General features: G+C 45.6%; 4 protein-coding genes across 5 annotated transcripts; 2 read left to right on the plus strand and 2 right to left on the minus strand.

The window, feature by feature from the left end:
• Positions 1-726: 726 nt before the first annotated feature.
• Positions 727-3,658, minus strand: LOC147261054 (uncharacterized). Its single transcript, XM_086204840.1, has 7 exons — positions 3,585-3,658; positions 2,167-2,257; positions 1,933-2,036; positions 1,571-1,843; positions 1,385-1,478; positions 929-996; positions 727-801 (listed from the first exon to the last, which is right to left on the minus strand). The coding sequence occupies exons 2-7, from the start codon at positions 2,255-2,257 to the stop codon at positions 727-729; spliced, it is 705 nt and encodes a 234-aa protein (XP_086060966.1). The 5' UTR covers positions 3,585-3,658.
• A 2,109-nt stretch (positions 3,659-5,767) lies between these two features.
• Positions 5,768-10,512, plus strand: LOC147261055 (crystallin J1A-like). The gene is made up of 10 exons (XM_086204823.1): positions 5,768-5,916; positions 6,262-6,333; positions 6,438-6,614; positions 8,151-8,249; positions 8,342-8,434; positions 8,513-8,669; positions 9,038-9,153; positions 9,408-9,485; positions 9,983-10,122; positions 10,201-10,512. Exons 2-10 carry the CDS (start codon positions 6,267-6,269, stop codon positions 10,297-10,299), a joined length of 1,026 nt encoding a protein of 341 aa, XP_086060949.1. The 5' UTR covers positions 5,768-5,916; positions 6,262-6,266; the 3' UTR covers positions 10,300-10,512.
• Positions 10,513-12,929: 2,417 nt separating this feature from the next.
• Positions 12,930-20,531, plus strand: eif2b5 (eukaryotic translation initiation factor 2B, subunit 5 epsilon). The gene is made up of 16 exons (XM_086202897.1): positions 12,930-13,142; positions 13,497-13,621; positions 13,711-13,896; positions 13,972-14,149; positions 14,396-14,476; positions 14,554-14,631; positions 15,574-15,886; positions 15,971-16,116; positions 16,201-16,345; positions 16,417-16,518; positions 16,600-16,701; positions 17,508-17,598; positions 17,979-18,102; positions 18,186-18,311; positions 18,399-18,509; positions 19,330-20,531. Exons 1-16 carry the CDS (start codon positions 12,984-12,986, stop codon positions 19,390-19,392), a joined length of 2,130 nt encoding a protein of 709 aa, XP_086059023.1. The 5' UTR covers positions 12,930-12,983; the 3' UTR covers positions 19,393-20,531.
• Positions 19,601-23,008, minus strand: mul3 (mitochondrial E3 ubiquitin protein ligase 3). 2 transcript variants are annotated; one of them, XM_086202899.1, is made up of 5 exons: positions 22,845-23,008; positions 22,592-22,763; positions 22,433-22,520; positions 22,246-22,366; positions 19,601-22,171 (listed from the first exon to the last, which is right to left on the minus strand). In XM_086202899.1, exons 2-5 carry the CDS (start codon positions 22,706-22,708, stop codon positions 21,673-21,675), a joined length of 825 nt encoding a protein of 274 aa, XP_086059025.1. In that variant the 5' UTR covers positions 22,709-22,763; positions 22,845-23,008; the 3' UTR covers positions 19,601-21,672. The 2 variants fall into 2 exon arrangements, with proteins under 2 accessions (XP_086059025.1, XP_086059024.1); XM_086202898.1 differs by having other exon boundaries at positions 22,592-22,885.
• Positions 23,009-24,762: the final 1,754 nt, after the last annotated feature.

Consider the following 24,762-nt stretch of genomic DNA (forward strand, 5'->3'; position numbering starts at 1 on the left):
CAGCATCTGCTCCTGATTGTGCTAAGCTAACTAGCAGTGAGCTGGTCTCTCATGCAGGACACAAATGTGTCTGTCTTCTTGTCCTGCTCTTTTGATGAAGGGCCATAAAGTGTATTTTCTAAAATGTTGCCATGTGATATGGATGTGTGTGTTTAGCTTGTTGCCATAGTAACATGCTAAACATTACTTACCTGAAGAGACCTGCTCCACCAAGGCTACACCCAGATATAAAGGCTGGTCTACCTTGGTCTCCTTGCATCGGTCTCATGAGTGAAAAGGGTCGAGGATCGGCAGAAGGACCCTGGCGTTGCCTGACCACACCCCCGCGCAAGATCTTGCTGCCACCCGAGGAGAAGAGAGGGATGAGGAGGTGGGGGGGGCTCTCACGCTTGACGAGGGAGGAGAAAGACAACACAGGGTTGAGTTTATTCTCTCATCATCCAGCATCCTCATCTCATTAAAAACATCATTAGAAACAACCGACACTCCGTCCATCGATCAAATCCACACTTTAGTTAGGAGTTCCTACCTGGAGGTCCTCTGTCCCGACTTCCTCTGTCCCCGTCATCAGCCACGCCAACACCAGTGACCTCTGGGTCTCCGAGGTCGTGGACTCTCCGTGTCCCGTCCCAGTCTGCCTCCTCCTGTGCTCCGCTCTCCACCCAGAGGTGGGCTGTACCCATCACCTCTGGGTCTGTGAGGGACTGGATCCTGCTGGGTTGATGTCTACAGCTGCCGGTGAGCAGCTGAGACCAGCAGCTTCATCAGGATCTTCATCCCATCGCTGTCACTCAGGTGAACCTTCACAAACAACACATTCAACGTTGATGCACAAAATCAACACTGGACTTTGAATACATGAACTTTTTCAACTACAAAGAGATGCATGTCACACATTTCCTGCCGCCACCACGTGGGGTTTACTTACGCCGTCTCTGCACCACAGCTCACGGCGTTGCAGGGGGAAGTGCTCAGCAACAGACACGTACTTCACACCTTAAATAAACATCACAATCACTAATCATTAAAATGCCTGGACAGATCCTAGAGACACTTTTGGTTCTGCAAAAGCTGATCATGTGTTTTTGTTAGATGCTTCAAAAAACAATGTAACTGTGTAAATGTAACTTTCACAAACTGTAACCAGCAAAAGGCAGTGAACTATCAACTACCAGTGAATCTGATTTTCTAGAAACGTGCAGGTGTTTTTGGATAAACACATCAACTGTCACCTGCAACTATTAACAAAGACTTCCTATTGATACAGAAAAGTAACAGTACAGAAACACAGTATTCAGTTCCACTAATCAGACACAAAGAACTCAAAGCCCTCAACCAAGAAAAATCACAAATAAAAAGTGGCACAATTTACAAACGTACTCACCCATTCGTGCAGCCACGTGCTGAAACTCCTGGCGCAGAGCTTCCTGGTGAGCCACGTCAGTGTTGAGACGTGGAGGGAAGTCAAGAACAAAGACCTAAAAACCAACAGATGAAAGTGTACAACCGAGCACATTTCACCCTAGAATAAATGACTACAAACAAACAAACGTTAAAACCATCTACGTACATTCCTCCAGCGCCTGCAGACGGAGGTCAGGAGCAAGCCGAAGTCTGCTCCTGCCTGGCTGATGGTCCTGCTCCTCGTCAAGTTGTTGCTAGGAGCCAGGAGGCAGACGACCTCGGGTGAACGGGGCACCACAGCGTGGAGGACCTCAGTCCTCAGCTCAGCGGCGCTGGCCCCTGGTGTTGACATCACACCGAAGGCCAGTCTTCCTTCAGGCATCCTAACGAAACCGTCCACGACTCCTCGCAGGTGGGAGTCTCCAACGATCAGTCCAAACTGAAACAAAACAACCAGTCGCTTGGAAAAACAAATACAAAATCATGTTGACTTGGACGAATTTCAGTTCAATTCCAAATCTCTTCTACCTTCTGGTGTGGAGACTCCACTGGAAGGATCAGCTTGTGGCTTTTCCCAGTCAGCTCTGAAACTGGCCATTTCTGGACAGCGTGCCGGAAGCCAGTACCGTAGCCTATCATGAACCAGTGGAAACACACACATTTAACTAGTAGACATTCTTGGTAAACCAGGCCTTCTACAAACAGGGAGTATAAGAGGCACCTTCAATAAAAGCAATGTTACATGGAGTCGCTGGTACATACGTGCATCATGGTGGAAGCGGGGCTCCTGTGGCTCCCAGGTCACAGTTGACCAAGTTGTAGCCCGAGAGCGATGGCCACGGCCACGAGGCATCTAGAAGAAGAAGCCCAGACATGAAATAACTCAAGCAATCATAAAAAACTTGTTGATGCGTTCACATACTCGATCCAAACCAAGGAGCCACAAGAAGCTACGTTACAATCACCTCAATCAAATCAATATTCATGAACCTGCATTTTAATATCATTCCTTCTGAAATTCTTCATCATCACCTTGTAGTGCTGCTTCATTCACAAATGACTACATCCTATCAACAAGTCACACTCCTGCATGTCTGTGCAAAACATATCCCTGATTACAGACGGTTGTTTTAAAGAAACCTGCAGAGCTTCACCAGGAGCCACACACCAGCAAACCAACGGCAAAAAAGAGGCTCATCACCGCAAAGGCAGCGCAATGAAGGCCTGGTAATCTACTGAGACCAAGTAGGGTTTGATAGCATTTAGAAGGCTTAAAAAGAACATCCTGCTGGCACAACATGCTTGTCCATTTTGGTGAATTCACTTTGTATTCATTCAATAATATGAACACCGTCAAACACTGGGGTACATTGGAGAGCAAACACACTCACCAAAGTCAGAACGAACCCCAAGCAGCATGAACTTGCATTAATATATGCGTTCTCGATACATTCTACTCTGTTACTGACTCCGTTGATAGACGAAGTCAAGCAGTGTTGTCCATTATTGAACTCTACAGAAGTTCACATCTGTCCTCCCGCTGCCCGCCAACAAGAGAGAAGCGCTTCTCCCTCCGTGAGCGCTTTAGGAAGCTGGAACTGCAGAGACTAGCTAGTTAGCTTAGCGCAGGTTAGCGTTAGCGCTGGAGTTAGCACCATGGGTGATGGAAAGTTGTTCCAAAACCAGTCGGTGCCTCTGTTGTTGGAGATGAGTTCGAATATATAAATTTCTTAAATCTTTTCAGCCTCTTGAAAAGGATAAAAGTTTTGCTTTCCTGGGCGCTTTTTCAGTTTGAAGGTGCTCGGTCAATCACACAGTAAAACAGCTCTCATTGTGTCTGATGATAAAATGCATGAACACGACGCTAAAATGGAATCCTAATAAATGCAAGGAAAAATCGTTTGAGAAGAAGCTGTTTTTCGACTGTTGTTGAAGGCGCGACAACAGCACTGGCATTCACAGTGCTAAGCTAACCGACAGCTAAGAGACTTTAGCAGGTGTCTCTGGGTATATGTCTCCTTGTTTGCTGGTAGGAGAGAGAATAAATATATATTTCTCTCCAAAAATACGTTGAATGGCTTCATTATGCTAATAATTCTTCACACAAACATTTAGGGAGCTCTACACATTTGGACGAGATCCAAGATTCGCACAAGCTTGTCAATTTGTTAGCCACTTACCTTGTTCAGAAAGGGTTTGGTGGTGAGGACAGGAAGAAATAGCAAAGAATGTCTCTGTCTCTCTCAGCAGTGTTCAACCAAGGTTGAAGCAAAGAAGTAGGACACTTCCCCAGCTTATATGTAGCAGCTGAGTTCATAGACAAACAACTAATGTCATAGCCAATAGGTATCAAGAATCCCCGGCAGCATCCGGTGGTTTGGGCGGGGCTTACCTCTAGGGGGCGGGGCCAGAAACATGGCAGGAAGTATTCGTTTAAACAAATATGAATCTGGAAATTAAACGAAAATTCTGTTTCTCCCCAAGTCAGAAGTTTACAGAAACAAAAAATATATAAACAAATATTTTATAGAGTTTTTTTTAAAGGAATTTTGAGTTAATTATTCAATATCATTTATTCCTCATTGCACTGCTTTTTATAGAATAACAAAGCACAGTAAATGGACGAATGAGCACCATTGCAGGAGCAAAGACTGTAGCATTAAATAAATTAGATATTCTGCATTAATTTTAAAACCTAGACACTAGGACATGTATTTCAAAATCCTTTTAATACCTCTGTCAGTGACTAAGGTTTCATTCTCCAAAACATCTGTTCACACATCAAAATAACTGATACGTGAACATGAAATCAAACTTAAAATTGATAAGTTTTGTAGGTCAATTTTAAGTATATTTTGTCGTGATTTTAGAGTTAATTATTCAATATTTTCTTTTCCTTATCTCACTTCATGTCTGAGAATAACTTAGTAAAGTAAATTAATGAATGAGGACCATTAATTAATAAATAGCATTAATACATTAAAAATTAAAATTTATTTTAAGAATCCAGGTAACAGAAAATGATTTATGAAAAAGTCTTTTTATACCTTTGCCAATGACTGGGTCATTCACTGCAACAGCTGTCTCACTTAAAAGTGAACAAACATTTTTACTTAAATTTATCTGAAGCCTTGTTGGTCAGTAGTCGATAAATGGATATTACAGGAAGTTATTAATAAACCAAAAGAATTTTTCTCAAAGCCACATTTAATTTCACACTGTAGGCTTGGGATTTGAGATGGTTTTATATTTTTTTCTTTATCTTTTCTTAACTGGAAAGTTGAGAATGAGAATCTCCAGTCCTGGAAAAGTTTAGGAAATATTCTTCCCAATAATCTTCCAATAAAAGTATAAAATTGAACTATAATTTTATGTTCACTTATAAGTTATTCTTATGTGTAAACAAATGTTTTGGAGAATGAAACCTTAGTCACTTACAGAGGTATTAAAAGGATTTTGAAATACATATCCTAGTGTCTAGATTTTTAAAATGAACTCAAAATATTGAATGTATTAATTCTAAACTCTTTGCTTCTGCGATGGCTCTTGTTCATCCATTTACGGTGCTTGGTTATTCTACAAAAAGCAGTGCAATAAGAAATAAATAATCTTGAATAGGATACTTAACTCAAAATTGCTAAAAAATCTCTTTGTCTTTCGCTCTCTCTCTATTTGTTGTATATATATACACACATATATATGTATATATATATATATATATATATATATATATATATATACATATATATGCACTTTATCATTGAGAGAGGACTTCCAATTTCCTCAGATTGTGTGAAACAGTTCTCTGTTCTTGTCAGTAGATGGCGCTCACTCACCAGTAGATCCATACACAGTACATGAGGGCGCTGTGTGTTTGAGCCGCTCCGAATGAGATAAATCATCATACTGACACAAACTGGCTGACAGTGTTCATTTGTAGCCTTTGTTATTAAATTCATCACATTTATCACGTTTGTGTCCTTTTTTTTTAGGACACAATGTTTTGGCAATAGGTGAATTGTTAAGAACCTTGCATGAATCTGGCCAGTGGACCTCCTAAAACCTCATCCAGCTCTGAGATTCAGCTGACCAATGAACCCACGAATAAATGTCCCCTACAGATTAAGAGTTCCAAACTAAGAACAGTTAAACATGAAGACATAAAAAAACATAGATACAGGATATCAAGACAAAAAGTTGTGATAAATTATGTCAAAACAGCATGACGTAACAGGGGCGACGCAGACGTTGTCATCATGATCATTATCAGCTGCAAGAAGTGTTCACCTCAAATGAGGCCGCTGATGAATGGATCTCAAACGGAGCGAACAGCAGGAGGTAGCGTCTCGTCTGAATGATCCCAGCGAGCAGCAGCAGAGGGGAGCGGTGTTGTACCGTTGAGCTCCTCCGGGCGGCGCTGACGAGCTCAGCATTTCATAACACTGTTGCGTAAATGTCCGCTGTTGAAGAAGCGGAGTCTTGAAGCTGTTCAGACAAGAACCGGAATACAAGGTAAGACTTGTCAATGTCAGCTTGAGTTTATCGACGGTTGCTGGTTGTGGTCTGATAGAAGTGTTCCTCCAAGCAGCTAGCTAGCCGGCTAGCTAGCCGCCTAGCTAGCTGGCGAACACTGCTGGATTGATAATGAAACCAAACTGCGATAATGAAACCAAAACTAGAGCAGAAACTTCGTAGTCGTTACGTTACTCAGTGGAACACAGTTTTTGTCGTGTAGACTGTATCAAGTTGCTCCGTCCTCTCTTGGGCTAATGTCTAACGAGGCCAGTGTCCATCAGGGAACTGAAAAAACGAAGCAATTGTTCAACTAATCAGTGTGATATTCATTCTCTCCTAAAGCACCGATGGCTGCAGCTCTGGCCAACAGAGCAGTAGGAGCCATTGTGGGATCAGCAGTTGCAGACGCTGCAGGTAGTCATCAATACCTGGGTCCTCACTCCTACAGCTGTTCAGCCCATTTACAGAACCCTGTCTCATTTAACCACCATCATCTGACCCCTTGATTGACCTCACAGCACAGCCCCTCCACTGGGTGTATGACCTCCAGAAGCTGCAGGGGATCCTGGCTCAGGATTCGAACCCTGAATTCCGCCAGGAGTCGGCCAACCCGTTCTACAGGAGGCAGACGGGCCAGCAGAGTTGCTATGGAGACCAGGCGTACGTCTTACTGGAGTCTCTGTCGGAATGCGGAGGTGAGAACTTCCTCCTCGGCTGCATTGGGTCAATTCAACTTTCGCATCAGATGAGACTGGTGTGATGAGTAAGACTAGAGTGAGAGCGAGTGATAGGGGTTTTACTCTTTTGACCTGGGATGTGCAGCAAGGGAACAGTACAGATGTTTAAAATAACAATTTCCTGACATTCGAGACTCCTTGGACATTTCTTTCAAACAGCAACTCAGTGATTTTACTCAGGGACAGCCTAGCAAAGCCTTTCAACAGATGTTTTTGTTCATTTTCATTGTGAGAGTAAACCAGGTGAGTGCACTCATTCGAAGATGTTGTGAAAAGTCTGAAGTGCGATCTTTATGAGCTTGAAGTGCACCATTATTACTTTCAGTCTGTAATAATTGTGACGCTTGTGATAGTTGTATCAGGCTTTGAGTTGTGATCTTTAATTGCCCCTCGGGGATAAATAAAGTTATCTGAATCTGAATCTGAATCTGAGGCATTGAAAAGCGGTTCCCTTTTTTTCCAGCAGAGGGCGCACTGATGTCACCAGCTTGACCTGCTGCATGCCCTTTTAACTTGTGTTGTTGTTTTTTTACGCGGGGGACAAGACTGAGCGGAACCTCAGCAGACATTCGCCACAACCCCTGAGAAGCGCCGTGTGGTTCTACTCCACATGTTGGTCAAGGCAGCGGTTTTAATGTTTCTTCTTGCCCAAAAACAGTCTTCAGGCTCCCCTGCTAATGTTAGCTCGCCATCCGAGGCAGCTGAGGCTCCACAAATGAGAGGAACTGCACAGCGCAGGACACAGTCAGCCTCAGCTGGCCCCTCGCTGGGAGTTTGTGAAAGTTCCTGTTAGTATTGCAAGACTCAGCAGCAGAGCTCCAGATTGGTTACCCGAGTCATGGAGAAGATTGCAGTACACACAGTACACGCAGTGTTCGCAGTACACGCAGTATACACAGTACACGCAGTACCCAGAGCAAAATTAATGAGACACAACCAATGACATGGGCTGACTGGCATCCATGAATATCATTGTATGCACCGATTGGCCAGTGCCCATCAACCAGATGCATGTTGGGTAATACAGATGTTGAGCTGAAAAACTGATGAACCCCTAGTTTTTACCCACGTTTGTCTCACTGTCAGCAGGATCAGGAAAAATAAGCAGGCTTGCAGAAGTCGTTCAGTTTTTGGAAAAGAACCGTTTAACAATGGAAAAGCATGAAGTCTGTGGACGCCAGCCTTGGTAGAGGTCCGCCCTTCCAGTGAGAATGTCCCTGATCAGCTGATCAGTAGTCAGGTCTAAAACTGGTCCTGAATCTGCTGCGAGATGGACGCTGTTCAATGAATATCAGGTTATTTTGTCGGATTGTGTTTATCTACTGTCTTTATTCTTTTTTAAACTCTGTGTTTTGTCTGTTGTCACTGTCATCAGCAGAGTCGTGAAAGTCTTGGTAACCATGAATCTGCCCTGTAAATGTCTGCGAGTTCTAGCAAAGCATCTTAGGTCTGCAGCTTTGCGGTCTGAGTTGACCATCGTCTGTGACTGAACAGGTCTAAATGTTGGTGACCTGACGCAACGCACGCTGAAGTTCTTCGGGCCTGGGTCAGAATATGACACGCCTGTCAATGATCCTTACAAGCAGAAAGGAGGTAAGAAAACTTCTCCTGCCTTCTTGTATTTCATGTTTCTGATGAGGAAAAGATTTCAGTTCTCCCAGTGAACGCCTCTGCCTGTGTACCAGGGCCGAGACCTCAGCTGCCCATCCAGGGACCCTGGAGACATGGAAGTTTGAAGAGCTTCTTGAAGAACGTCGATTTGGGCAAAGAGGAGACGGGTGAGGCTCCAGTGATGAGTCTCAGCGACGACAGCTGACACGATCACGCAGTTGACCCAAGTGTTGCGTTGTCTGCAGGCTGCGAGACGGACTGCCAGGTGGACGGAATCGCCAAACTGGCTCCAATAGTGGCTTTTTATGCTGGGAAGCCTGACATGTTGGAGAAGGTTGAGCAGGCTGTCCGCGTCACCCAGAACAACGACGCATGCGTGGCTGAGACGCTGGCGGCTGCCAGGTCCGTGTGGTTGCGTGGACTCTGTTGTAACTTTAGTTTTTCCAGTTAGGCGCTGAAAGGACGAACATTCATCTCTGACCCTGACGTTTGACAATAGTAAAAACAAAATTAGGGTTCGTTGTATTGTTTAGGACAACTTAATTTTTTTTCTTATCCGTCCATGTAAACATAATAAATCACCAAAACCAAAGCGCACACAAAATGAGTCAAAGGAGTCATAAAGACTGCACTGTCTTTTTACTCAAATTAGAATTTGATAGATTTCAAAGCTCAAGTTTTGGGTAGAAATGGTAAAAGTTTAAAGCAAGTGCCTCGCTGAAGCAAAAACAGATGCCACATGGCCATGGTGTGTGGATTTGTTTGTCCAGGTTGTTGGAGCATTTCATCCTGAATGGTCCTGATTCCAAAGCCCTGGACGCTGTGCTCCAGCAGCTCAATGACCCCGGCAGAAAGCAGCCCCAGGATTTGGACAAAGCAGTCATCGGTATGTGAGGCCTGCAGAACTGATGCTTCATTGCACCAAAGTCATGGGACAGAGTCAGGCTTCACCCTCGCCCTCGCTCTCTTTGTGCGTCCAAAATGTTTTCTACACAAGAGCTCAGGATCGTTTACTAATGAGAGCACGATAATGAGAGCAGACTGGCTGCACTGACATCCTCATGAAGAAATGTCACTGATGCATCTCGACGTCTGACTGACGAGTGGTTTTTTTTGTGTTTTTTTTCTGATTGATTTCAGGGCACATTGTTGAAGTGAAGAAGCATCTGTCCAAAAGTCCGCAGGAGCTCATCCCCACTGTGTTCCCCAACACTTGAGGTATTGGCCGCGTTAAACGGCACGCTGTTATTCCAGCGATGGCAGAGTTCAGAATTTGATGAGGTCCATGTAAAAAACACATATTCCAGTTGGAATTTTGTATTATAGAATCCAACATGTCTGTAAATGCCAGTCTGGAGTTTTTGAGCAGGGTTAGCTGACGAGTTGTTAAAGAGACGTCTTTCATGGTTCATGGCGTCAACTCCTAAGTTGACGCCATGAATACACAGTTTACTCTGCATTGTTGCTTTGTTCCTCTGATGGGAGCTGTGTGATGCAGTCAGCTCTTACAGATAAATATAGGTCATTTTATACCCTGATAGCGACATCCTGTATATCCCAATGTGATAGGTTTTCTGTAAGTCCTAAGACAAAAAAAGGTTTACACATCAACCACGTGTCTTCCGAGTGTTTCTCGATGAACCGGTGAACCTGAGGTGATCCCTCAGAGAAACTTCCTGCGTGTCGTTTGAGTTTGCCGCTGATGTTTTTTTCAGGTTTGCCTGGTGCGTTCCAAGCAGCACTGCACGGAGTCCTGACTGCCACCCAGTACGAGAAGGCTGTCAGAGACACCATGAGCTGCGGGGGATGCACCTGTAGCAGAGGATCCTTCATCGGGGCCTGTCTTGGGGCCCAGGTGTGACTCGGCTATTTCACTGCTTAAGATTCCTTATGTACTTGATTCATAAAAATCTGCTTTTTTTGATTCTCCCAGATCGGACTTGAAGGAATTCCGTCTTCCTGGACGTCTAAAACTCTGCGGTACAAGTCGGTGTTGGAGCACGCCAAGAAGATCGCCGAGCACCACCAGTAGCCGGTGAAGGACAGTGGCTGAGAACGCGATGAGGGGCTGTGGAGCTTTCACAGGACAGTGAATGAAGGCTCCTGTCTAAAGTGTTTGATGGCAGGAGTCGGATGTTTTTGTCCCTGTTAAGCTTCAACATGTCGATTCACGTGTTCCCTGCTTGTGGTTTTCTGCAATAAAATCATTCTAAAATAACCGTCTGCACAATTTGAGGTCTATCAGATGGACTAATGTGTGTATCTGTGCATGAGTGATGGAGTGAACAGCAACGCTGTGGGTCTTTGGGGGTTAGGGACGTGTGTGCGCTCCACCTACCGGTACTTGGTTTTCCAGCCTTACCTGTGATTGTTGGTAGACTTCAGCAACCGTGAGCGGCGAAGTGTGTGACGTCACTTCTACCAGCTCTTATGTCACCGATGAAAGGACACTGGTGATTTTACATTTATATTTTAGAATTTGTTCTTCAATCACAGGCTCAGACTATTTTCAGTTGTTAGGTATTGGGGCTTTGGCTGAGTAACGGCAATGCCCTCATAAAGTATTCATCGTGACACTTGGGTTATGATAGATTATCAAGATGTATTGCAATAAAAACATGAATATTCAACAACAAAGAGATCTAAAAAAATCATGGCCAACTTTGTAAGAGAGGGAGAGGAAGATTATCTCTTTAAAAAAAAGATCCCAAGCTTTATTTAGTTGAGTTTTTGTGGAGGCATGTTAATACTTAGCATCCAAAACCATTCACCGTGCTAAGCTAACTAGCAGTCTGCTGGACTCTCGTGGAGTCTCATCTACCTATCTTGTCTGACGCTGAGGAGGAAGGTGTCAATTTGGCGTGCACCGCCAGTAGAAGAAAAGCAGCTTATTTTTCTTGTCTTCTTTTCAGCAAAATGCGCTGTAAATCCATCATCCGAAGTGGCCGCAGTGGTTAAACCTGTCCTGTCCGTGGATCGCTTTAATTCTGTAGACAAACAGTAGTCACAAGGTTACCCTGGGAGGAGGTGGAGCAGGGCTGGGAGGAAGTTGCGGCCATTGTCTCCTTGTTATCAGGCATTAATAGAACCACATCACAATGCCACACATCTGCTCCTCTGATGAGTCCCTTAAACAGCACGGCTGCTCTCTGGTCAGTGGGGTTATGAACCCCACTGACCAGAGAGCAGCCTCTTCTTGGTCTATGGCACAAATGTTCTCTGGTGTTCTCAAATAGCAGTGCACCCTGGGTGTGTCAGACCAGCCTCACTGCCAGACTTAAACACCTGTCGGCGCAGGTGGAGCCTAAGTTCATTTGCTAATTAAAGAGTGAGGACACTTGGCTTAAAACAGGTCTCACCGACCTTGATGACATGATTAGTAGTCACTTTACAGTCGTGTTAAAACATTCTAGAGCATTACTGCATGATACCATCTAACTATTATCTTCTCTGTATCCTAAAACCTCAACAGAGGTGTCAGCCTCTATTTTAAGCTGAGAAAACACAGGAATGATGTGCAACATCAAAGGTTCCTCCTGGTTTCTGGGCTGTTCCTGCTGCGAGTTGCATATCACCTCTTGCTGTTCCTTGTCACTGGGGGCCAGTACAGCCAATGCCTTGCCACCGCGTCAGTCTCATTTTTGCAGCATGCCTCGATTCATTGTGCTTTGTGGGATTGTTCCTCTCTACGGCAGACACGATGGGCCAGTATGCCGTGTATATTATCTAATGTGTAGGGTGATTCCTGCCTGTGAGTGTAGGTTCTAAAGTGCAGACTACTTTCTCATCCATGATGTCATCTTGCGTCGTTCTTGAGTGCCAGCTGGGGAGAGCATGTGTCCAGCTGGTCACTCTTCACCCGGTGTGCAGACCTCAGTCAGGTCACATCCCTGTAGCATCCTTTTGGATGGGTGGTCCAGTTTGGATGGAGCTGATGCCAGTGGAGTTCTCTGGATGGTTTTCAAAGGTTTGTGGTCTGACTGAACAGTGACCCCAACATCAGCGTAGTCATGATGCTTACATTTGTAACTTCATTCCGATACCCAGGAAAATACTTGATACCAGTTTATAATTTTCAGGGATGAAAATACCGGTGACAGACTGTCCGAGGTAGTCCAGTTGAACTGAGTGCATTGTTGGAAGCCAGGTTTCTCCGTGGCGTAAACAGGGATCAGATCAATGCATGCGTGCTGTCCGCTGCAGCCCAGCTTAGTTTCTGGGCTTCAAGGCATTTGGCACAATATTTTGTTGTTGATCATATAATTCCTCAGCTTCTAGCTGGGACGTTAAGGGAAACATAGCACTTTTCATAACCAACTACTTGTGTTGATGGCTGCCTCATTCACCAGTCTTTTAATCATTAGCCTGGAGCTGCAAGCTTTACAATATAATTATCAAGCTAATGACTAATAATGCAATTGCTATCATGAATCTGTGCTGCTGGCCAGCTCAACAATTTTACTAATTCTTATTATTATTAGCAGCAGTACTACTACCACTACTACTTCTATTAGTAGCACTACTTCTACTGCTAATACTACTACTACAGTAGTAGTAGTCGTAGTAGTAGTAGTAGTATCAGGATTAGTGTAAATGAGATTCCCCGTCTACACAAAATACCAGTTGGCGGCGATAGAACAGCTTATCGTTGTGTGCAACTGCCATAAAACGCCAAGAAGAAGAAACAGAATCCACAGAAGAAGAAGAAACACAATCATGGCTAGCAAAGGCGGAAAGCAAAGTCGTTCAGGCTCTGGCATTCCAGGTAGAAAAGGAGCAGGTGAGCAGGACGAAGAGGAGCCCCCGCTGCAGGCAATTCTAGTCGCTGACAGCTTCGACAGGAGGTTTTTCCCGGTGACTAAAGACCAGCCGCGGGTAGGTAGCGAGCTAAGCTAACTGCGGCTAACGCTAACGTCCACGATGCGGTGGGAGACAGGGCTGCTCCCACGAAACCACGCCAACATATTCAGTGATGAGATATTTTCAGCCTCCATCACGTGGATGACCTTTTAAATGTATTTTTTTTACAGCTTTTTATTAGTAACGTTTAATCTAAATATTACTTGTGTTTTATTTATTTATTGGTATATCCTTTATTAAAAATGTTTTTTAAGCTCCAAGTTATCTATTTTTTATGTTGTATTTCAGGTGTCTTGTGTTTGGCTTTGTGTAGTCCGATGAAGGTTAATTTATTTGTCGTCCATCTGTCCAACTTGTCGTGGGTGACAGGCTTTGCTGCAGCTGGGGAATGTCGCCATGATCGACTACACGCTGGAGTTCCTCTTGTCTACTGGAGTACAGGAAGTCTTTGTCTTCTGCTGCAGGATGGCTAGCAAGATCAAGGAGCACCTGCTGTGAGTCTGACGTGTCCCGATTGGGAAGAGCCACCTCTGTGTAAGGTTCGCTCAACTGAATGGTTGTTATTGGACATTGTGTTTGACAGGAAGTCCAAGTGGTGCCGACCCAACTCTCCAAACACAGTCCACATCATCACCTCTGATCTGTACCGGTCTCTGGGGGATGTTCTGAGGGATGTGGATGCTAAATCTCTCGTGCGGTCAGACTTCTTGTTGGTGTACGGAGATGTGGTATCAAATATGGACATCAGTCAGGCTCTACTGGAGCACAGGTGAGACTCTCCTCTGTAGTCAGGCGGGATGATGTGTTATGCTCAGGATGAGACCACCTCTTTTTTCATTTTTAGGCAACGTCGAAAGTTGGATAAGAACATCTCTGTGATGACAATGATTTTTAAAGAAGCATCGCCAGGTCATAAGTCTCGCTGTGAGGAAGATGATGTAATTGTTGCTATGGAGAGCAGGAGTCAGCGGATTTTACACTATCATAAGACACAGGGGTTGAAGAGGCTGCAGTTCCCCATGGTAACTGATATTTTCACCGTTCAGCACATCTGTCTTATGACTTTACTCCCAAAGTTCACTCAACTGACTTGTGCCAACAGTTATCAAATATCTGCATGTAGAACAGCTTTTTGGGATGTACCGGTGTAATGGAAAATGTAGCGTCTGGAGTGTTTGGATCCAAAGTTAGAAACATCAGGACAACCTTCCACAAGTCCACAGGCGATGTGCAACTGCAATCTAAATGGCTGCTGCTCTGATTTACAGAACATTTTTCACTGTGGAAGTGATGAGTTTGAAATTCGACATGACCTTCTGGACTGCCACATCAGCGTCTGCTCACCACAGGTCAGGTGTGCGCCGCGGACGGGAACTCTGCAGACTTTTTTTTAAAGTGGTAACACTGTATTGTCTGTATTTTTCAGGTTGCTGAGCTCTTCACTGACAATTTTGACTACCAGACGAGGGACGACTTTGTCAGAGGGATATTGGTCAATGAAGAGGTGTGACGCAGCATTGGTTATTAGTGTTTAAAGGACCAGTGTGTTGTGAAGTGAGTGGTGCCCCTCAGCGGTCGGTAGCTACTTCAAAGCTGGCGTGTAAGGCAGTGAATATTATTATATTATTATTTGCTGATGCAGGTTGGAAGTTAGCCACCCCCCGCCACCCCCCCACCTGCCAAATGCAGGTGTTTTGGAGCCACCGACACCTCAGTGTTGGGATCGGTGATCACAGGTTTTATGCTTATGACCTGTTTATCTTAACTCTACCGCTTTAGCATGCCGTTTGTGCGTCATTGATCCAGCTGCCACCCGTTCGGTGACCTGACGCGCTTTAGCGGACCGTTACAACACCCGTCTCACGTGTATGATGAAGCCTGATGTCCCGCTGCCACTAAGAGAAAAAGTGATGTGAGTCACACCACGGTTTATTTTCTCTAGAAGAGCTTGAAGCAGGATAATGGTAAAGCTATGACAACGTAGATGATTCGGTGTATTTAAAAAAAAAAAAAAAAAAGCTTACATTACATATCTTATGCACTCCTGTAACTCTTGGCAAGAAAAATAAAAAACAATAATTAGGCTAATAAAAAAATAGACTTGCTGTAGCGTGTAACTTAAGGGTGCGATAGCTGCCAGTGTCTGAGGTGTCGCCTCCTGATGTCGGAAAAGAGAACTGATCCGAGTCCTGCTGTTCTTGCGTTTTGGTCAAACAGTGTCACTCTTGAGCTTCCTAAATATAAAAGCTCCCCGTGTCTAACTGGCCCACCGTGACTGGAGTGTAGAAACATCTAAAAAAAAAAAGAAAAGTAAACAATGCGTGGCTCGGCGGGGGGGTGAATCGGGTGCGGTGGCCCGGCTGAGTATCCTAAACACTGGTCCTTAAAAAAAGTCTGACACAACACACTAAGAAGCTCTCTCTCTCTCCCCTCTCCCTCTCTCCAGATCCTGGGCAACCAAATCCACATGCATGTCACCAAGGATGGTTACGGCGTCAGAGTGTCCAACCTGCTCATGTATGATTCGGTGTCATCAGATCTGATGAAGCGGTGGGTCTACCCCCTCACCCCCGAGGCTAATTTTACAGACCAGGAAGGACAGAGCTGCACATACTCTCGCCACAATGTCTACCGAGGATCAGGCGTTAGTCTTGGCCTCGGCAGCCAGATGGAGGAGAACGTTCTCATCGGCTGTGACACAAGCATCGGCGCCGACTGTTGCATCTCCAACAGTGTCATCGGGAACAAATGCACCATAGGCATGCTCACCAGCCGGCACAACCAATTAAAAATGCTGTTTGTGAAAATTTCATTGTGAAAGTTAACAGTTTTTATTGCAACAGGTGACAAAGTTACATTGGACCACGCCTATATCTGGAATGATGTTCATATTGCCAGTAATGTGGTGATCAGGCAGTCTGTGGTGTGTGACAAGGCTGAGGTCAAAGAAGGCGTGACGCTGAATAAACAATGTGTCCTAGCGTACAATGTAAGCGTGATGGTGGAGGAGGGAGTTACATAGTATCAGTCTGCAGCATCGCCACATTTCTTTAGCATGTGAACGGTTTTCCAGGTGGTGATTGGACCACACATTTCTCTACCAGAAGGCACTGTGGTGTCCATGCATCATCCAAGTGAGGATGACGAGGAGGAGGATGATGAGTTCCTCAGCGATGACGCTGCGGTTGGTCAAAGTTCAGACAAAACCAAACAGAAAGGTGTGTATTGACTACTGATTCACCAAACTGCTGCAATGTTTCAAGCGGTGAGCTGAATTTCTGTCTTCTAGTTTTCAACCCGGTTGAGGTGGGAGCCGAGGGAAAAGGCTACATTTGGAAAGCTGGTAATCTGGATGACACGGAGGAGGAAGAGCTGTCACAGTGTCTCTGGGGTAGGGCAGCAGCTGAGGTGGGCTCCTCACTTCATCCTTGACTCTGGAAGTGCGATGCTGAGGTTTGTTTTTGCCCCGCAGGCTTGGTGTTGAACCCTGCCACGGAGAGTGAAAGCGAGGACAGTGAACCTGATGGTGCAGACGATCTGGTGATGCACTCCCCAGAGATGACCGATGATGAAGGTGAGAGGCAAGAACTGCCCCCTACTGGCCAATGAGATGAAACACAGACAAAAACCCAGTGGTGCTGGCTGGCAGTCTGAGTAATGTCCTTACCGTCACTGAATAAGTAGCCATCAGGAAATTTGATGCTGTGCTGGCGAGGAACAAAATCAGAATGTATCAGTCAGTGAAGGGGGGCAAGTAACTTCATCGTAATTCATCTAGTAGTGCATGCCATGATTGTGAACCCTCAACACTGAGGAGTGGACCATACTCCATAATGTAAAACCCCTCTGGCAGCTAACCAGATGTTTGACAATCAAGGTATTGCAGAGTACCAAACAAGTACTGATCTCTGGTCAGATGAGAGCAGTACCTGACAATCTCACTTCTGAGTCAAAGCGTTTTCAGTCCTACCGCCTGAACCTGTTCTTGCGGTGTCTCTCTCATGTTTGACTCGCAAGAATATGATAGCAAAGCACAAGCTATTGCAGTTGTACTCTCGAACGTGTGGATGCTTTAAGTGATTTTGGACCATAACCTTTTCCACTTGGGGCATCGAGGAACTGCAGCGGTCTGTTGGTTGGCCTGTCAACAGGGGGCTGCTGGTGTTGTCCCTGTGTTGCCTTGGACTTGTTTGGGCGTCTGCACGGAAATAAATTGTATGAGTAGCTGGACAAGGACGTGTGCTCAGGGAAATTGGTGAAATGCAATTTGGGAGGAAGATGAAGGGACCAAACTACCACCAGCATTGTTGTGTGGCAGGTGATCAAAATGACCTTGATCGTTTTTAACGCGAGGTACTGGAACCTCTCCGATGTGTGTAGTGTTCCAGTTGGAGGTGCTGGGGACTCTGCAGAGAGGACTGGAGGAAAATATCAGCTGTGACAACCTTGTGCTGGAGATCAACTCTCTCAAGTAAGTAGTCGCGCTCACTCGGCCACTCTGGAATCTTGGACTTCACAATATGATGGAAATCTCAGATCACTATTAGGTTGACGACCCCTGACACAATATCAACATTTTTACCTTCAAAATTCAGAGAGTACATTTGTTTGCGTCGTTTTCAAATGAAAGGGGCTATTATTGGGGGCCCAAGCTCCAGTGGGCTGGGCGGTGATCCGCTCCTGGTTCGCTCACCCTGCCTTCAGGTGGGCCGTGTGGAAGAGCAGGAAGCATCAGAAAATGCTGCTGTGAAGTGAATAAAGCACTACAGCACAATAACAAAAGATGCTTAGCGCACAGTCCTACTGAGGCCGACGTCGGGTCACATTAAATGTCACGACACTCTCTTCCAGGTACGCTTACAACATCTCTCTGAAGGAGGTCATGCAGATTTTAACCAGAGTTGTACTGGACCTCCCGTTCCAGCAGCACAGCCCACAGCTCTCCCCGTCCCGCTACGTCACTCTGCTTCTAGCGGTGATTATTTTCAACTTGGTACTTGATGCAGTTTTTGTAGACGTGACAGGAGAGAATTCTGAAGTAGTTTTTGTTCTCCTCAGTTGATGCAGAAATGGGCACCAGTGTTTAAGAACTACGTGAAGAGAGCACAGGACCAACTGGACTGCCTGTCTGCCACTGAGGAGTACTTTCTGGAGCGGGAGGGGTACTGGGCGACTATGGTCAAGGTCTGGCTCGGTCTACACAACTACAGAAACAGTACGAGTCCCTGTGTGTTCCGACCGTTCTGAAAGGCTGTGTTACATGTGATCCAGGTTCTGATGAGCATGTATGACCTGGACATCCTGGAGGAGGACATGATTCTACGCTGGTTTTCCCGGGGTGTCACTTCTGACAAGAGCCGACAGCTCCGCAAGAACCAGGGGGTAGGTGAAACTGCAACCGTGCCAATGTCTCCACCAAAAAATGTCTTTTCTTCAGTGTAGAGTGAGTGAATGTTACAGCTCCACCAAAAACAGGCTTTGAGATGACTCAGTTAGTCTGGAACAAAGCAGCACCCTTTAATGCAGATCCAGTCCACCAACACAGGGAACGGAGCGTTGGGGCAGTAAGGAGACAGTTCAACTTTGCCTAATTTCACATGGCAGTTATATGACCTCGACCTTTAAACCCTTCATTTTTTTTCAGGCCATCTGTGAGTCGCGGTGGATGTTTGTGGCAAATTAGTAGTAATTCACTGAAGGTGCTCCAGAGAGTGAGTGTTAACAGGACAGACGTAGGGACTGCCTGAAAACATAACGCCTCTGGTTTACGATTCTGTGGTTCCACAATTTCACTTGGCAAAAGCAGGAATTTAAACTGGAGGGGAAAAACCATAGCAAGTACGACAAAGTCAGTCTAAAGTCTTCTGCTCATGTCTTGGTGTCAGATACCACAGCACATCTTCAGAGGTCTCATGGAGTCCGTGCTCTGATGGGTGGCTCAAGGGGTTCTGACTCTACGATAGGCAGGAGGTCGTCATGTTCTGGCTGATGGATGTAACTTCTTTTAAACATGTCTACAGAGTATGAAGTTCTGTTCAGAGTGGAGTGAAAGTGCATTTTGACACCCTAAAATAATTGTTTTGTCTAATTACCATTATTCACATCTAGATGAGTGTTTAATGAGATGGTAAGTGAGCGCCGTCGCTTGAGCCCTTTCCCACAGCTACTCTCAATGACAGCGTTTCTGTTTCACTCTGAAAAGCTCCAGAAGTTCATCCAGTGGCTGGAGACGGAGGAGGAGTCCTCGGGGGAGGAAGGAGAGTAACTGGAAGGCTTCAGAAAGGACAAAGACCAAGGAGCTGAAGCGACGCACACCATCCCACCTGATGGCTCTCTGCCCATGCTAACCATGCTTGCTCCTCTCTGTACAGCTGACTGGGTTTCATCACTGATTGAGGGCTTCCAGTGGATCCCAATAAAGGACAGAGGCTGTTGGAAACCATCAGAGCTACACTGTCTCCCAGGATGGAGGAGAACACAAGGCTGGGAAACAGAAATTTAATTAGATAAACGTGGGATTACAGTGTAAAGAGAACAGTCCTAAATTAGCATGATCTTAGAGGTAGATTTAGATTTCATCCTGGACTGACATGAAATACTAGCAGTCTGACATGAAATACTAGCAGTCTGACATGAAATACTAGCAGTCTGACGTGAAATACTAGCAGTCTGACATGATATACTAGCATTCTGACATGATATACTACCAGTCTGACATGAAATACTAGCATTCTGACATGAAATACTAGCAGTCTGACATGATGTACTAGCATTCTGACATGATATACTAGCATTCTGACATGAAATACTACCAGTCTGACATGAAATACTAGCATTCTGACATGAACAGTCACATCTGAAGAACCTAAAGAGGAGATGAAAATACAAAACATACAGTATCAAGTGTTTATCACTTGACAAAATAAAAAGGTGATAACCTCCCATTTATCTGGTATATTTGATGTCAACCACACGACTACAACGAGAACTTCAGTGTCAGCAGCTCCACAGGTGTGACGACCGTGGAACTCACCTGAGCTTTTCTCCTCACACACACCAAAAGCACACGTCATCACGAAGCCTACATCACTCAAGTGGGTGGCTTTCAGACGCATCTGTACGATGTACGACAGTTTTGTTTCAGGTGAGCAGAAGCAGACGTCATGAGTGTTCCTCAAAGGATGTGTCAAAGTTGTGGAGCTCCGATGGTTAAACGTATGAACCTGTTATGACCCGTAAATATGAGAATCTGCTGCTTGATAATAAATTATGACAGGAAGGGAAGTCTTTGGGTTTGGGACCTTCTGATGGACAAAAATCACCTGAACATTTTGCTTTGGACTTCAGGAATTGGTGATGAGCATTTTAAGTTTTCTTTAATTCATTAATAAAATACTCAGCGGATTGACTGATCAAGAAAATAATTATTAGCGGCCCTAGTTTTTTTTTCTTTTTTCCCCAAAACCTGTTTTTGCAGTACGGCACTGGAAAAACAGCTTTTTGTGTAGTGGCCCACACGATGACCTACCTGGAGCTCCTCCAGAGGGTTCCACTTTCACAGCTGAGCTTGCACTTACTTTCTACAAAATGTTTTTGTTCGTGATGCTCTATCCCAAAATTTTACTTTGCCTTCCAAGTACTCAAAAATAGGAGCCTTGAGCTCGAATGTCTTCCCTCCTGCATCGTTTCTTTGAGCCTCCAGAGTGCAGAAAGAGCCAGCCACCTTTGTTTAGCTTGAAGCTAATGGCGCTCAGTGGCCACCAACTATAAACAGTAAAACCGTTGGTTTAGGCGCTCAAGCACATTGCCCACATCACTGTCATCCAGCCGTGCGCTCATTAACCCTCCAACACCAGAAGTACCTGACCAGAATGCCGTCCAGCTCAACCCCCCTCTGAAAACACCAGAGGTGCTGCAGTGGCTGCAGCTTCAACAGAAGTCTGGATTACTGAGCATACGGCTGGAATGAGGAGGCTTGGATTAGAGTGGATGATGGTAGCTGTAAGGGGCTGTAAGCTTCAAGCTAAATACGGATGGCCGTCTCTATGCATGCTGAAGTCACGATGGGGGGACATTTGTGAGATCTAGGTTGAGGCTATTCCCCCCCACTTCCTCTCCTCGGGGGAGGAAGGGATGCCTCCCCACCAGCAGATGCGCTATCGGTGTGCAGAAGTGCTGCTGGAGGGAACACAAGGAAGCCGACCTGCGCCCGCCTTGGTCCTGTAGACCACCTGAGTTCCTGTAGTTGCTCTCTTATTCCCTTTATCTTGAGCTCTCTCAGTCATTTACCTTACTTTGTTTTATTCTTGGGTTAACGAAGCTCATTTTCTCGTGATGATGACCTGATTTGTCTTCTCGGAAAAAATGCCTCTTTCTCAGGCCCACTAATTCATTGAGTTTCAAGCTCAGCTTCTCAGCATCCAAACTCTGCTCTAATTCAGCGCCTCAGAGAATTCTTCATCAGAACTCTTAGCAGGCCCACGGGTGATGAGATGGAGTCGTTGCAGACCTGAGGACACCAGTGAGAGCAGCAGGCTCCTGGACTTCACGCCTCTCCTGGTCTCCGGTCCTGTTTACCGACCAAGCCGTTAATAACCATGGCGAGAAGAGACGCTCCGGTGATGCCTGTCACAGCTGTCAGTGTCTTCCACATGCTGGCGGACCTCTCGTGCCGCTCGATGAAGCTCTTGTAGTCAGTGGGCAGCAGGATGTAGTCGCGGCCATCCTGTGGAGCCTGCAGCCTCATTACCTGGCCCCCCTCCAGCACCACCTCCCCGAACCCAGTAAGCGTGCTGCCCACCCGCAGCAGCTCCTCGCTCTCCACCATCGCCACAGGCTTCTCGCCACCTAGACCCTGCAGCAACACACTCGCCAAACCCTCCTGGGCATATTTCATCCGGTGGTGAACCCTCTCCAGGAAGCACCCAGAACTCTCCAGAGGGTTCTGGACCTTCACGTACAGGTCGGTGATGTAGACGCCAGGGCTGACCAGACTGAAGGGCACAGAGTTGCTGGTTTCTCTACTGCTGGTGGTCCGGGAGTTCCTGGAGAGGGAATCACATGTTAGACAAGAGGCTAGCAGACTGATGAAATGCCAGTGTGTACGTGTTCTAAGCACCAGGTTCTTGTAAGCTGGTTCCAGTATTTCCAGTGTTCCTCCACTGAGATCTTCTGGATCACACCGAAGCACCGTGGGACAAACTGGCTGGCAAGAGGCTCCCCTTCCGCCAGGACCCGGCCTGGAGAGACGGAGGACTTCAGACTCATGACAGCTTGTGAGGGACAGACTCTAGACCTGTTCGTACCTTCAACAGCAACATACTGAAGCCTCTTGTGGGGGGATGCGCGCAGGACTTCGAGCAAATGCTGATCCGGCTTGAAAACCGGGATCTCCTACAACCCAGAAGAATCGTTTGACTCATTGTTTTAATAACCGAATGGGTTTAAAGTGACGGTAGACTCACCTTAAGCTTTTTAAGCTCAAGTTTCTTTTCTCTGTGCAAGTAATAAAACAGGCCGGAACACGCAAAGCTGGTTCCCACACCGATTAAAACCAGCGGGCTGAAAGGGAAGTCCTCCATCCCCGTGGACGACAGGAGTTGAACTAGTTTACACAAAGAGTGGAAACTCTGTCACCTTTGGAAGAGGAGGAAGTAGATAAAGGACGAGTGCAAGTGGAACAAAAATTATTATTTTTTAACGCCTGCTGGTGATCACCTAAAGCGAAAACTCAAATTCGTGAAGTTTCATTTCCTTGTTCGCTCAAGTTACGTCATGTCGCAGCAACCAATAGGAGACAAGCATTGTAGTCAGACTTGACCACTAGGTGGCAGCAGTGCCATCTTGAGCAACGGAGGGGACTCGTTTTCTTACCCACGTGTATGAACTGTATTTCACCACTATCTTTCTAAAAATGGCGAGTGAAAGTTTTTCCCCCCCGAGTTCTTGTTTATAGATTCGTTTATTTCAGTCGTCTCTTAAAAATCCTCCCTTCTTTTGTGACGTCTTGTGTCTGAAGAAGAAACCTTGTGAGATTATATATATATATATATTATATATATATATATATATATTATATATATATATATATATGCATATATATATGTATGTATGTGTATATATGTATGACTGTACATACTTCACTGCTGTATGTACATCTTCCTCTTTTACTTTTTGTGTATTACTTTTTTATATTACTTCTTTTGTACATTTGCACACCCCTTATATTTGTCTTCTCATACTATTGATGTAAAACTCTCCTTTGTTCTTGCTGCTGTGACAATGCTAAATGTCCCCACATTGAAGGTTCGTCTGATCTCATCTTTTCAGTCAACATGATGCACTGTTGCTACGAGCCAAGTGATGCTGCATCTATGAGTTGACCACAAGCTTGCATCGTGGCCGCCATCGTAAAGGAGCAGACTGTTTGATCTTGAATCATTTATCCGTCATTCTCTCTGTCCCTCTCTTTCCCTCTGTCTCTCTGTCCTCCTCCATTCTCTGTCTTTGTCTCTGTCCATCAGTCTCTCCTCCTGGCTCTCCCTCTCTATCTCTGTCCCTCTCTCTCCTTCTGTTTCTCTGTCCTCCTCCATTCTCTGTCTTTGTCTCTGTCCATCAGTCTCTCCTCCTTTCTCTCTCTCTTTATCTCTGTCCCTCTCTCTCCTTCTGTTACTCTGTCTTCCTCCATTCTCTGTCTTTGTCTCTGTCCATCAGTCTCTCCTCCTTTCTCTCTCTCTTTATCTCTGTCCCTCTCTCTCCTTCTGTTTCTCTGTCCTCCTCCATTCTCTGTCTTTGTCTCTATCCATCAGTCTCTCCTACTTTCTCTCCCTCTCTATCTCTGTCCCTCTCTCTCCTTCTGCTTCTCTGTCCTCCTCCTTTCTCTCTCTCTTTATCTCTGACCCTCTCTTTCCTTCTGTCTCTTTGTCTTCCTCCATTCTCTGTCTTTGTCTCTGTCCTGCTCTCCTGCTCTCTCTCCGTCCCCACTGATCCTGGATCTGCTCCACCTTCCTGCTGGTAAAGGAAGGTTCTGGTGGCTGCTGTTGCAGGATGTGCTGCTGATGGAGAATTGTTGGGTGGAGGTTCATTGAAGGAGGGAGGTGCTGGACCTGCTCTACTTGGACAGAGTCAGGACAGAACTTTGGTTGGGGTTTGGTGCCACACAAATAAACCTGACTTGACTTGAATGACACAGTCTTGATGAGGTTCATCTCACCTTTTCTACCTACAGTGAGCTGGAATCAGGTACGTAGCTGACATCACCTCTGCAGCATCTCGTTGCTCGTAAAGGTTTGGCCAGTGTGATACATCAATGAATCACTGGGGAAAACGTCAAACACTTTGCCAGCTTCCTTTTTCTCTCCCTCTTGTTCTGTGTGCTGAATGGCAGACACTGCTCCCTTGGTAAACACCGCGTGACTGTGAACACACACATCTGGTTTAAACGTGTGGTCGTATTTCCTCGTGTCATTTCGATATCCATCTTCATTTTCCTGTCCGTGTTCGCCGGGCGATGAAAGGCAGTTGGTGACACCAGGTTGTCCGTGACACTGGAAGCACAGATGGGGCTGTAGCTTTTTGGACTGCTCCTCTATTTACTTCCACAAAGAGCAGCAAATCTACCGATGGAAAGAAGAAG

The sequence above is a fragment of the Aulostomus chinensis genome, chromosome 5, assembly GCF_037954235.1.
Source record: "Aulostomus chinensis isolate RoL2024-O1b breed Wild chromosome 5, RoL_Achi_v1.0, whole genome shotgun sequence".
Classification (NCBI taxonomy): Eukaryota; Metazoa; Chordata; class Actinopteri; order Syngnathiformes; family Aulostomidae; genus Aulostomus; species Aulostomus chinensis.

Coding starts and splice junctions, on each gene's coding strand:
- mul3 (XM_086202899.1), bottom strand. CDS start 22,708: ATGGAGGACTTCCCTTTCAGCCCGCTGGTTTTAATCGGTGTGGGAACC. Junction 22,521..22,591: donor TTGAGCTTAAAAAGCTTAAG/GTGAGTCTACCG, acceptor TCTGGGTTGTAG/GAGATCCCGGTTTTCAAGCC. Junction 22,172..22,245: donor AACCAGCTTACAAGAACCTG/GTGCTTAGAACA, acceptor TTCCCTCTCCAG/GAACTCCCGGACCACCAGCA.
- LOC147261054 (XM_086204840.1), bottom strand. CDS start 2,257: ATGCCTCGTGGCCGTGGCCATCGCTCTCGGGCTACAACTTGGTCAACT. Junction 2,037..2,166: donor CCGCTTCCACCATGATGCAC/GTATGTACCAGC, acceptor GGTTCATGATAG/GCTACGGTACTGGCTTCCGG. Junction 802..928: donor AGCTGTGGTGCAGAGACGGC/GTAAGTAAACCC, acceptor TTGTTTGTGAAG/GTTCACCTGAGTGACAGCGA.
- eif2b5 (XM_086202897.1), top strand. CDS start 12,984: ATGGCTAGCAAAGGCGGAAAGCAAAGTCGTTCAGGCTCTGGCATTCCA. Junction 15,887..15,970: donor CGGGAACAAATGCACCATAG/GCATGCTCACCA, acceptor TTATTGCAACAG/GTGACAAAGTTACATTGGAC. Junction 16,117..16,200: donor AATGTGTCCTAGCGTACAAT/GTAAGCGTGATG, acceptor ACGGTTTTCCAG/GTGGTGATTGGACCACACAT.